Genomic DNA, 13,925 nt, shown 5'->3' with positions numbered 1-13,925 from the left:
TCAACATCCTCATCCAACACATTTGTAAAGAATGGAGTCACGTGCTTCTTTGAAATATAAATCGTTAGTCTTTGATGTGCTTAGAAATTCATCTATGGCTGTCCGCATCCTGCTTGGCAGGGCAAAGCAAATAGACACTGAATGCTTAGTATATGTTAAAATATGACGAATTCCTTCCATTATGTTGGTTCTCTACTTTAGAAATTTGGGCTTGCCCACGATTAAGTATTGAGCAGTTAAAGTCATACCCTACCAAGTTGGATGCCGGTAGCCATACAATTATACTCTATCCTAAAAAAAAAAAAAAAAACCACGGGCTTGTATTCAATATGGAACATGGGCCCCCAGGGATAAACTTCCTCACCAGGCCAGACAGCATTTCTCTGTAGGTGGCCCAAACTCCAATTCCGGCCCCGACCACAATAGACAGGTTCCAGGGTCGCTGACTCATTGGGTTCCATTTAGATCTCATTCACTACATAAAGGTGGTTTGCAAACCCGTTTGTCTTCAACTGTAAGATCATCACCGATGGTGTGTTGTTAATTTTTTAAGAAGTTATCATAAGAGAACAACTTTTAAAGAATTTTATTAATTTATGTATAAAATTTATTTTACAACAAATTTCTAACAACTGTAAGGCACAAAAAAGACTTTGGTTTAACGACATTCAAAATTTTTTAACTTACAATTCTTATTGCACAAGGGTTTCTTAGTATGTTAAAGGTATAGTTCGGGTAATATTACATAAACAAATCCTCCCACGGAACGTATAATTAGCGGGTGACGTGGCATGTTAGAACTGGACAAACGTTATGGTAAGATACATCATTAATTAAAAGGTGAAGCCAGGACGGCATGGGAATGTGTTCGACAAGCAGGCAGTAATCACCGTCCTAAGCTTAGAGTGGCATTTAATTACAATCTATGGCGAAAAAAACATAATAGTTAATGGAGGTAGTTTCGCAGCGAGTTGGTTAAAATTTGACGTCTTTGAGAAGCTGAGATTAAAGCTTTGGGTATCTTTATCTTTCTTCACAGTTCATCTGAAACAAAAGGTTAAAAAAAAGTATAAAAAACTTATTCTTTTTGCAATTATCATTAAAATCAAAGATATAAGATAAAAATTATTGTACAAAAAGGTTTAAGTCCTTTAATTATCGATGTATTCGCGACTGGAACCCCATTGATGATTGACTGTTAAGTTGTAGAGAACTTGATACAAGTCTTTAAAATGAAAACAATCTATAATACGTGTGACATAGCAAGGATAAACTTTTGCTGATTTCCTATTTATGAAATAATAAGAAGAAATTGATACTAATTATGAAAGTTAATAGGAAATTAAATGATGTGTTACGATTACAATAAACTTAAAGTCAATTCAACCAGTCTTATGGATACTTCAAATGGAAGGTTTGGATGGAATCCATATAAACAGAGGAAAATCTGGCTAATGTCACTATTTACCAGCTGTTTCGATATTATCCAGGTGGCTTGGATTCAATTCAATATACATTAGAGTGTGTTTTTGGCCAAATAAATAAACAGCTTAATTAAAATAATCACTCTTAAATCCAAATTAATTACACAAGAAAACTTACCAAGGCTACAGGAAGATCCCCTCAATCTCTCGATAGGTTGGAGCGATGCTAGGGCTTATGTTAAAAAAGACTTGAAGAAATCTATATCCAAAGTCAAAGCAGACCCCCAAATTAGATATAAAGTGAAATTATAGAATAATAGGAGAGAGAATTAAAATAAAAGGCATCATGGGCATGATTCCTCCTGTAGAGAAGCACCCACACACTTGTCCACACCTAAAAGGTGGTATTTCCATAGTGAACTGCTGGAAACTTTCATTATGGAAAATTTTCAGAAGTTTTTATCTTTCTCCAGTTAATGTCAACATTACCAGTAGTTCATGACGAATGTCATTTTGCCTTTCGCTTACTTGTAGGCCCTCGTAAATAGCACAGTGGCAACGATCACAATCCCCAAATAATAGGTAGAAAGGCTCGGATTGGAATCACGTCAATGAGGTGAGGAATTTTTTTTTTTGGGGCTCCTTTCACAATGTGGCCGAGTTAATCGGTCTCAGGTGAGGGATGCGTAATAGTTTCTTCATTGTCCCAGTAAATAGATAAAAACAAATCGACCACAAAATACACGCAATTAACACAATTTGTGATGTTCCTTCGTAGCCTTAGTTGTTTTGGAAAGGCCAAGTTGGATTCCAGCTGTGACTGGTATAATTCTTTAAGGCCTCTTCAGTCGAGGTTGTAATTTAAGGATATCAGATGGAGGGAGCAGGATTTTTTCCAGGTTTTACACACTTCACTGACAAAAGATACATCGCCCATATACGATTGATGATCCAGTAACTAACAGCAACCGGTTAGTTAATTTTGACAATAGCCAGCTTCGATCTTTAGCCCTAACACATACATATAAATCAAAACATGAACGGAAGTGCTTAACACTCTTAGTTTTCTTTCGGTTGAGTAGCGGCCCTGAAAGTAAATTGTTTCAGCCTGTCCTTGAAGTGATGACGTTCCAGTGACGTCATTGGCCACACATGGAATGAAACAAGAGAATTGCTTATGTGTCGTACACTTCGATATTATAACTTAGTAACACGAAATGATAAGAAAGATAAGTTGCGCTTGATTTATAGAGGAATGCTTTAAAGGAAAATAATAGTACTGTCTATTGTTCACAAGCAGCCATTCAACTTCGTCCAAAACATAATAATAAATAAATATTTTATAAATTAATTAATTTTGGAGCTTTTATCGAAATAGCTAGATTATATCGACAAGGATCCTGCAGTCAAATATTTTCTAGTAATTTCCAAAATTTTGATTCTATAACTGTAACTTAACCAAATTTTACTGATAGAATGAAAGAGATATTTATTTATTTATTATATTTAGGAATAGGGTCTTAACATTATCGTATTATAAATATTTATGCTTAAGATTTATCTCAAAATCTATTTATTCTATAGATTTATCTCAAAAATATTTATTTCAAACATTTTAACTTAATGTTTCAAGGACGAGCTACTAGATGGCGCCATTATCAAATAAATCAAGAGGAGTATTACCGTTAAGGGTATGCTTCCGAAATTGTAGCTCCCATGGCCTTCAAAGCTAGTAATGCGTGAACAGCTTTCTAAAAGAGGAGAAAAAATAATAATAATTATATTTTAATAGTTACTGCGGGGCTTTGCCCCCTGCGCTTGTTTTTTTTTATAAAATAAAATAAAATACTTACAGAAGCTTTCGACACTGTGTGTCTCTTCTTCCTCTTAATATTATTAAATTTAAAAAATTTAATAATATTTTAATAGTTTTATAATCATTTTAATGAATTCAAATAACGTATTTAACAGCATAATTTATTTAATAACTTAATATGGGAACAGAATTCTTACCTGCCACCTCCTTCTGATGACAAACCTCTTCAATTTCTTTTTATCCAACTGTTTTTCTTCTTTCTTTTTGTCTTTCTGTCCATTATACGAATAATTTTTTATTAATGAATATTAATATACCTTTATTTAGCAATCAATGAAATCAAAACAACAGAAACAAATGTAATATAAAAATATTTAGATTATATAATTTAAATAAAATGATAATTGAGTACGATAAAGATTTTAATATTTTAAACACTGAACCACGCAATTTTATTACGAATTAATTCATTTTAAAGGAATTCACGTGCTTTTTAAAACTCTTACCCTTAACCAGGAATGTTCCAGGCATTCAGGTGCAGTCATACGTTGACTGAAAGGAAAATAATGCTTATAAATATAACAAAATGATTTTTCTATTAAACAAATAGTTGATAAAAACGGATTAGACATGTACATAAAATGATTTTAAGTAAAACATGATTTTGGGATTATATACAAGACATGATTTGAGGGGGTGGGACATTTTCGAGATATTTTCTTTCAAATCCAGGTTCATAAAGAAATCCTGTGCGCGCACTTCTAAAGTTATCAACCTTGAAGCGTTGAGTAATTATTCTGAACTAACGCCAAGGAAATTTAGGCTATAAGGCTTACGTGTGTATTGTGTTTTTGAATTGCCACGCCAAGAAGGATTATAAAACCCGAAAATCATTCGACTTACTTTAAGTACACTGAGAAAAAAGACATCCTCCATACTTACTCGATATCCTTTACAATTAATCTTGAAATAAAGTCTTTGGCTTCGTCAGAAATTTTATCAAAGCTTTCGTCTTCAAAATCGTATTCAGCCTTTGTTACATTCGCCATAGTTTCTAAATCACTATCGCCCATGAATGGCGAAAGCCCAGATAGTCTGAAATTGTATTAAATAAAGAAAATTAAGTTAGGAAGTTCCTATCATATCATATTTTCTTTTTTTTTTTGTAGTCAGATGTATTAAAACATCTTAATTATTCCAATAATCTCAATTCACACAGCAGTACAAACTTTGCGTTCACAACGAGTTGCTCTAGTATTACAAGACTTTCAAATATTTCTCTCAATGTTTGGTACATTAACCAATTGTTCTACTAATTAACCTTTCTAGTGATGTAAATAAAAGCACAATAAGGTTAATCTGTCAATTAGCCATTTTTTTGTTCTTTTAAATAAACGCAGAATAACGGCATTGCAAATTGGTAGTGATGTAGTACGCACTACATCGCTATCAAGTTAACCCGAGGCGTACTAAAGTGAATTTTTATTATATAAAACTTTCATTGCTCTACCTGCAATGCATAATGATACCTAAAATTATTCAGGGCAGAGAACGTTGCCATGTAGTTTTTTTTACAAAAAACTGGTGGAAAACTTTCCATAAAGTATTCAATAAGGACAAAGGAGTTCCAACCAGCTATTAGTTTTCTTAATAAATCCAAGTTATTTTTAACTACGTGTCCCATTACTTTTGGAAGGGTAATATATATAACAAGAGGATCATTGTTATATATCCAATGCTGAATATATAATAACGAAAAATAATTTGATTATCCTGGATATCTAATCTGGTTATTCAAATATGCAATAGATTATCCTGGATATATAATTGGATTATCTAAATATATCATTAGATTATTCTGGATATATAATTTGATTATCCAAATATGTAACTAGATTACCCTGGATATGTAACTGGATTATCCTGGATATATAATTCGGTTATCCATATATGTGTAATTGGATTATCCAAATATGTAATTATGGATTATCCAAAAATGTAACTGGATTATCCTGGATATGTAATTGGATTATCCTGGATATATCAAGGCAAACAAGGAGTGGAAGTCTGTTCCACCAACCACCCGCTGGCTAAAGGCAAACGTCCGCACATCTAACCTACATCTGTCTTTCCTCAATTTGAATATATGCCCTCTCAGGTGATTATTCTGAGCAAGAGGAAAACTCCCATCAGCATTGAGCATGATCAAATCCATTCAAGGCTTTATACACCTCAATCAGATCACTTCGCAGGTGCCTAGTCTCCAGACACTGTAATTTGCAGAACTTAAGCCTTTCTTCGTAAGAGCAACCCTTGGTTCCATTCACTAATCTTGTTGCCCTTCTCTGTACTCGTTGCAGCAGTTCTATATCCTTCTTGAAATTAGGTCTCCAGACCTGTATACAGTACTCAAGGTGTGGTTTGACCATTGCCTTATACAAAGGAATAATCACCTTCTTATCCCTGGTAGAAAAATTCCTGTATATTATTGACAAGACACCATGACTTACTCTTGCAGCCCGTCTGCACTGCTCAGAGAACTTCATATCTGCCTGCACAATTACCCCCAGGTCCTTTTCATTCTCTACCACTGTCAGTGTAGTACCACAGAGTTGATACTCTGGGGTTACTGCATCCCATATGTAGTACTTTAAATTTGCCACTTCTCAGCCCATCTGTTCGACTTTTTCTAGATCCCGTTGCAGCAGCGTATTGTCATTAGTGTCCTTAACAACCCTGCCAACCTTCGTATCGTCTGCAAACTTGGACATTAAGTTTGATATACCATCATCAATATTATTTATAAATACAGAAAACAATAATGGACCCAACACTGAACCCTGAGGGACTCCACTAATAACATTAGTCCACGATGAGCAGTGTCCATTGATTACCACTCTCTGTCTTCTCCCCCCTCAACCATCCCTTTATCCATAGCAGCAATTTGCCTTCAATGCCATACTGCTCCAATTTGTGCAGCAGTCTTCCGTATATGCAACAGTATCAAAAGCCTTTCTAAATATATAATATCAAATATAATAATAAGCCAAATATATAATATCAAAATTATTCCCTGCATCCAGTTCTTTTGTGACTGCATCATAGAATCCAATCAAATTGGTCAGGCAAGACTTTCCCTTAACAAAACCATGCTGTGTCCGAGCTATAACTGAATTCTTGTCTAGATGATTCTGCAGTGCTTCTTTAACCAGTGCCTTCATTAATTTTCCTGGAACAGAATTTAAACTCACAGGTCTATAATTGCTTGTGTCCGCCTTTAATCCTCCTTTGTGAATTGGGGTCACGTTTGCACATCTCCAGTGTATGGGTACCTCCCCTGAGTCCAAGGAAGCTCTCATAATTATGGTTAAGGGTTTGCTTACTTCCTTTGCTGCCTCCTTTAATATAACTGGATAGATCCCATCCACCCCGGGTGCCTTTTTTATGTTTATCCTCAATAATTTCTCCTCCACTTTCCTCTCGATTATTACAAAATCATCTAGCTCACTGCCAGAGTTTACTTAACCTCTAGCATTCCCTTACCTGAATAACTCCTCGTGTGTGAATGTAGATGCAAAATACTCGTTTAGTTTGTTAGCCACCTGAGCAGGATCATCAACAGTTGAACCATCAAATCCAGTGGACCAATCTGATTCATCCCTTTACTTCTAGAGTTTACATAGGTAAAGAACTCTTTTCTGTTTTTCTTTGCATCCTTTGCCAAGGATTTCTCATAATCTGCCTTTGCCTGCCTAACCTCCTTTGTGACTTGGTTACAGACCAGCTTATATCTATCATAGGCTTCCATGTCACCCATTAATTTGTATGTATCCCATGCATTTTTCTTCTCTGCCACATGTCTCATTAGTTCATCTGACATCCATTTAGGCCTAAACCTTGAACAATATTTCTTAGTTGGTATGTAAAGCCTAGTAGCTTCCAAGATAAGTTCTTTGAATGCTTCCCATTTTGAATTTCCTTTTGGTAACATCATAAGTTGGTCCCACCGTATAGAATTTAAATACTGTCTCAGACCACCGTAGTCGCCTTTACGAAAGCAATAACCCTTCCCTTTACCCCTGATGGTAGTTACCTCTTTGAGTAAATCCCACTTCAGCACACTGTGATCACTGCCACTTAGTGGTTCCTTTATCTGCAGATTCTTAATGCATGAAGAATCACTACTGATAATCAGATCAAGAGTATTGCTCCCTCTTGTTGCCTCCCGAACATGCTGAGGTAGAAAACAATCATGCAATAAATCCAGAAAAGCCTTGCTAGTGTGTGAGTGACCAACCCACAAATTCCAGTCAATATCTGGGAAATTAAAATTCCCCATTATAAGACTCTCTGATTTACTGGCCTATTCTATTTCATTGTACAGTTTTGTTATACTCATTAGAGTCATTAGGCCTATAGCACACTTCTACTCTCAATTTTGATCTTCCAATGCTTATTTCACACCAAACTGACTCGACACTGCACTGTCCAGCGATGTCCACTGGCTTCACTTCCTTGGATTTTATGTATTTCTTAACTAATAGCATAACCCCTCATCCCTTCCTCCCTTCCTATCCTTTCTGTAGATGTTGTATTCCCCAAATTCCAGTTCTGCATCCCTTATATCTGTGTGACACCAAGTCTCTGATATCCCAACAATATCTGCCCTTGATGTTTTGAGCAATACCTCAAATTCATCAAATTTATTTACCAAACTCCTAGCATTGGTGTATACGCGAGTATGCATGCACCTGTTCCTATTCTTAGCTACCCTAACACAACCCATGCGTTTACTTGTACCGCAATGACTCCCTGCAGTCTCTGAAATATCCTGCGTCTTATTTTCCAGGCTTCTGCTTATTCCAATAGAAGCAGTGCAAGAATCACTTTCACCTCTGCCAGTGGCTACTGTTAATCTATTGGTCTTTGTCTCCCCCAAGCTAGCAGTTTTCCGACCCACCTAACACCGCCTCGATAGCATCAGCAAATATTCTTGCACCCTTTCTATTTAAGTGTATCCCATCCCTGTAGAAGCAGTCTCTCCTGTTAACAAGCACAGACTAGGCTGAAAAAAAATTCTACCCCTTGAGCCTTGCACAATCTCTCCAGGGCCCAATTGATCGACAGGGCTCTCATCATATACTCCCTCCTATCGTGTCTGGGCAGAATTGCAGACACTTTCAAATTCAACCCTAATTCTCGGCTTTTGTTCAACAGTGACCTGTACTTGTTAAGTAATTCCACCGGTCTCCTATTCTTAATATCATTAGTGCCAACGTGTACAACTATATCACCTTTTGTGCCCTTGAAAGATGATATCCGCTCTACAACGTCATCAATCTTTGTCACTGGCAGACATACCCTGGTCCTGTTCCACCTATCCTTTTTACAAAGCATGTTACCCGTTTCCTTGACAATAGTGTCACCAAGAACTACTAGTTCCTGTGAGACCAGCGCATTCTACCTGGGGGTTGCCGCTGTGTTGCGTGATGATCAAGTGCAAGCTCTGGCGTTGATGTGGGCAGCTGAGAGCTTGATGGGCCCTTAATTTAGATCCTTCGAGGGCATCCACCCTGTCCTTCAAGCTCTCATATAGGCCCATAACAAAGCTGAGTTGTCGCACATACAAAAATATCCCCCTTTGCAATAACATGTCCCGTACCTGATTACTCCACAAACATCAAGAAAGCAGTGCATTTTAAAAGGCTGTGATTCAGGGGGTAACTGCCCACCTCAGTTCTTCTCTGAGCCACAGCACTCCCATTAGCCTGAGCCTTTTGCTTTACTGCTCTGCTCCGAGTCATGATTTCGATTCGATTTCAATTTCAGTACAAAATTATAACCCTAAACTTGTATCCCAAAGCAGTTGTAACACTATATATATATTTTTTTTTCGGTATCGAGTATTATCTTCGAGTTTCGTTATATAACTTCCGTATCAAGTTATGTATTAATTAATTATGTTAAGTTTGTAAAATCTAAGTTATTTTATGTATTTAGTTAAAAAGTACAGTTTAATTGACAATTAAGTTTAACAAGGTTAATAAATTTTACTGATTTATCGATAATACTATACAGGGTGTTTCAGTTAAACGTTTCAGAACTTCTAAGAGGGGTAGGGTACATCCTGACAACTCGAAATCATATAGCAATGTGGGGTCGGAAATGCTTTCCTGAAGCGGTGTTGTACACAGAAGCACCATAAAGAAAAGAGACCGTAAGTGAGAAATCGTTTTAATAATACATGAAAAGAAGCAAAAGGTACATGGATTAAAGTAAGTGTTCGAAGTTTCTTCCACGGGCTACAATGCACGCCTCACATCTCCGATGCATGGACATCCGAACATTCTGGAATACTCCAGGCGAATTTCGAATTTCTTCGGCAGCTACTGCGATTCTTGCAACCAGCTCCTCAGCATTGTCAACAGGGGTGTCATAAACTAGCGATTTCATATGACCCCAGAAATAAAAATCAAGACATGATAGGTCGGGTGACCGAGCAGGCCAACGCACGGGACCACCACGTCCGATCCACTGTTGACCAAATGTGACATCCAGGTAGTTACGAACATCTCCGCTATAATGGGCAGGGGCTCCATCGTGTTGGAACCACATTGTCTGTTGCGTCGATGCAGAAATCTGTTCATCTCTCAAAAGTTGTGGCAATACTTGCTGCAGAAAGATCAAGTAGATAGGTCCGGTTAGACGACACGGTAACAGGTAAGGTCCGATGAGGTGATCTCCCATAATACCGGCCCATACATTGACCGAAAATCGAATCTGTGCTGCACGACGTCGTATTGCATGCGGGTTCTCGACCGCCCAGATATGGTCGTTATGCGTGTTGAAAATTCCTTCCCTTGTGAAGGATGCCTCATCGGAAAACAACACTTCAGCAGGAAAAAGGGGATTTGTAGCACATTTTCTAAGGTACCACTGTGCGAAAGCAATACGAGGTGCATAATCCTCCGGTTGCTGTGTCTGGACACGCTGCACGTGAAACGGATGCATGTCTTGTTCTCGGAGAATCCTCCAGACGCTGCAATGGGAAACCCCGACTGCGTTTGCTAGACTTCGTGTACTCGTTCTTGGATTCCCCTGTAATGCTGCAGCACATTCTGTTCGACGGCTGGAGTCCGTGATGTTCTTACCCTGTCCCTGTCAGCTCTTTCAAATGAACCTCTCTCAGCTAACCTCTGGTGCAGTCTTGCAAAGAAATTATGACTGGGAATACGCCTCGTCGGATATCGTTCCGCGTACAAACGCCGTGCGGCTGGCCCACTACAATTTGCAGCCCCGTACGCCAAATGCATATCGGCTAACTCTGCGTTCGTGTAATCATCCATCCTACTAACTTGGCGTTCTTGTTCAAGAAATTCGAAATTCGCCTGGAGTATTCCAGAATGTTCGGATGTCCATGCGTCGGAGATGTGAGGCGTGCATTGTAGCCCGTGGAAGAAACTTCGAACACTTACTTTAATCCATGTACCTTTTGCTTCTTTTCATGTATTATTAAAACGATTTCTCACTTACGGTCTCTTTTCTTTATGGTGCTTCTGTGTACAACACCGCTTCAGGAAAGCATTTCCGACCCCACATTGCTATATGATTTCGAGTTGTCAGGATGTACCCTACCCCTCTTAGAAGTTCTGAAACGTTTAACTGAAACACCCTGTATACTATAATAAGCTAACGCTATCTAGTACGGGATATAACTAAATAAATCTTTATTTGTCCTACCAAATTTAAAAATATATGAGTACATTGGTAAGCGACAAATTCCCTTCACGGCAGACAATGCCAGGGGATTACCATAAAATGTGAATAAAAGAATGTCTAAAATATACAAGAAAGGGCAACAAATATACAATAAATATACACGAAAAGATGACATATAAATTGCATTACTCTTCACTACATTTCTGTTTGGAGTCCTGGCAATTGTAATACAAAAGTTCATCTTAACATCACATCCACTGATCAACTTGTGCGATATATACATTATTCAATTGCGTACACAGTTCTTGACAGAAATTCACACAACTACTAGGCAACAGTAGCCTCAGCGAGCCACACTGCGGTTTGTTTCCTATAATTCGGGTCTTCTATGAGCTTTAGTAGGTCAATTCCGATATGTGTTAGGCACTGAATTGATTCTAACGCACTGGCGGGTATAAACCTGTCGGCCATCTTCAGTCTGTTGGTCTTCATTCTCAAGGATTTTGTGCCTCTTAATGCAGATGGCGGGATGTGCCACTCACAAAGCTGCCAGAAGCATGGTGATGATATCGTGCCAGTCATCATTTTGATTGTAGTTATTAATCGTTTCCAGGCAATGATGTCTGGTAAACGCTGCAGTTTAAGCTGTTCAGAGAGCTTCGTGGTCCTTAACTGTTATGGGAGGTGGTGCTTATGGTTTGCCCACTTCAGCAGCCAGAATTCACTTGCATATATTCTCCTAATGTGGGTAGGGGTGGCTGACGCCCACAATTCAGCGCCATACAAAATGGCTGAATACACTGTGGTTCTTAAATATCGTGCGGTTGTTGCAGTCTGTTTCACGTGCAAGAGGTGCTGTTTTGTTGCCCAACGTAAGTAGTTCATTTTCTTTACAGTCAGGTCAATATGAGAGTTGAACGTGAGTTTCGTATCAAATGTTACTCCGAGATCTCTATGCGTCTCAACAACTGGGATAGGTTTGCCATGAAGTTTCGGGTGTACGAGCGTAGGCGATTTTTTGAGCGAGTACACCATGATTACGGTCTTCTGCGGATTTAGGACCAAGCCAAATTTGTCCAAGTACACGAATAAGTTCAGAAGCTTATAATTAATCTGCTCACATAATGCCCTATTGTTCATGGACGGTTGGATAGGTGTTAGGATCTTAATATCATCTGCATAAGTGCATACATCATCCCTACCGTTGCAGAACGGGATCATCATGGCGGTAAAGAGGAGTCCTGATAAAACTCCACCCTGTGGAACTCCTGCATGGAGTTGGCGTTGGAGGATCTGATTATCTGTGCGGTAATAAATGGACCGACAAGTAAGTAGGGCCTGTAGGAACTTCAGCAAATTTCCTTTTATTTGGAAGGCGTGTTGGAGCAGATGAAGTAAGGCATGTACATCCAGACTATCGAATGCTGCTTTTATAACGTTGTATCGTATAACAATGGCGGCAAGTTACGAACGGTAAATCTACGGACACTTAAGTATTAATTAAGTTCCAAAATCTCGCTGTCTCAATTCAGAATAAACCAAGGATCCAGATTTGTGTGCGCAAGTTTGCCTTTAGCCAGCGGGTAGTTGGTTGGTGAAACAGACTTCCATCCCTTGTTGTGGAAGCTGATAGTCTAAATAAATTTAAGGCTGAGCTGGACAGGTATTTGGAACGAACGGAGGGATGAAATCGGAGCGGTTTTTTTTGGCATTAGTGGAGGCATATGATGCAAGAAAGCAAGCTGCATAATCTTGCTTTCTTGCATCATATGCCTCTACTAATGCTAATATAATTGGATTATCCAAATATGTAATTTGATTATCCTGGATATATAATTGGATTATCCAAATATGTAATTAGATTATCCTGTGTATATAATTCGGTTAGCCAAATATGTAATTAGATTATCCTGGATATATAATTGGATTATCCAAATATGTAATTAGATTATCCTGTGTATATAATTCGGTTAGCCAAATATGTAATTAGATTATCCTGGATATATAATTAGATTATCCGATGTAATTTGATTATCCAAATATGCAATTAGATTATCCTGGATATATAATTGGATTATCGAAATATATAATTAGATTATCCAATATGTAATTAGTTTATCCTGGATATATAATTGGATTATCCAAAGATGTACTGTAATTAGATTGTCCTGGATATATAATTGGATTATCCAAAGATGTACTGTAATTAGATTATCCTGGATATATAATTGGATTATCCAAATATGTAATTAAATTTTTCTGGATATGGTAATTGGATTATCCAAATATGTAATTAAATTATTCTGGATATATAATTGGATTATCAAAATATGTAATTAAATTATTCTGGATATATAATTGGATTATCCTAGATATATAATTGGATTATCCTAGATATATAATTGGATTATCCAAATATATAATTGGATTTTCCTGGTGAAGATGGTATATGATTTTTACCTGAAATCAGCAATGACAAAGGAAAGACAGAAAAGTGCAAATGATCAATTTAAATGCTTTCAAATTAACCGTTGATATGTAAACAAACCACTCTAAACACAATAAAGATTCACTTACAACACATAGCAGATCACTCCAATGCTCCATAAATCCGTACCATAAGCAACTCTTTCAAAATTAACAACTTCGGGGGCCACAAACTCTGGAGTTCCAAATAACACCTGCAGCTTCTTAGAGGGGTCGTATTTTCTAGCAAGTCCAAAATCGATTATTTTGATCTTATTTCCACATCGACTGATGCATAGGACGTTCTCTGGCTGTTGAAAAAAAAGAAAAACGAAATTAATTAAATCTACACAAAATAATAAAATTTTATTCTAATAATATTTCAATAATTTTTATTTCAATAATATTTCAATAATTTTTATTTCAATAATATTTCAATAATTTATTTCATTAAGATAATATCTCATTTTAACTATACTGACTGCTCAAAATATTAGATA

General features: G+C 37.2%; 1 protein-coding gene across 1 annotated transcript in view; it reads right to left on the bottom strand.

Moving 5' to 3' along the window:
* Positions 1-570: 570 nt before the first annotated feature.
* The window catches only part of LOC150082138 (myosin light chain kinase, smooth muscle-like), a 30,444-nt gene continuing 17,089 nt past the window's right edge, over positions 571-13,925 (bottom strand). The window contains exons 6-11 of the mRNA XM_090380004.1: positions 13,537-13,736; positions 4,183-4,335; positions 3,747-3,792; positions 3,438-3,512; positions 3,108-3,175; positions 571-1,044 (exon numbers count right to left, since the gene is read on the bottom strand). Of these exons, the coding sequence (XP_090236130.1) occupies positions 3,110-3,175; positions 3,438-3,512; positions 3,747-3,792; positions 4,183-4,335; positions 13,537-13,736 (540 nt within the window). The 3' untranslated portion in view covers positions 571-1,044; positions 3,108-3,109. The remainder of the gene's footprint in view (positions 1,045-3,107; positions 3,176-3,437; positions 3,513-3,746; positions 3,793-4,182; positions 4,336-13,536; positions 13,737-13,925) is intronic.

Source organism: Mastigoproctus giganteus, chromosome 8 (genome assembly GCF_048544385.1).
Source record: "Mastigoproctus giganteus isolate SK-2022 chromosome 8, ASM4854438v1, whole genome shotgun sequence".
Lineage (NCBI taxonomy): Eukaryota > Metazoa > Arthropoda > Arachnida > Uropygi > Thelyphonidae > Mastigoproctus > Mastigoproctus giganteus.
The sequence above is the reverse complement of the archived record's forward strand: the minus strand, read 5'-3'. Positions and strand labels throughout refer to the sequence as shown.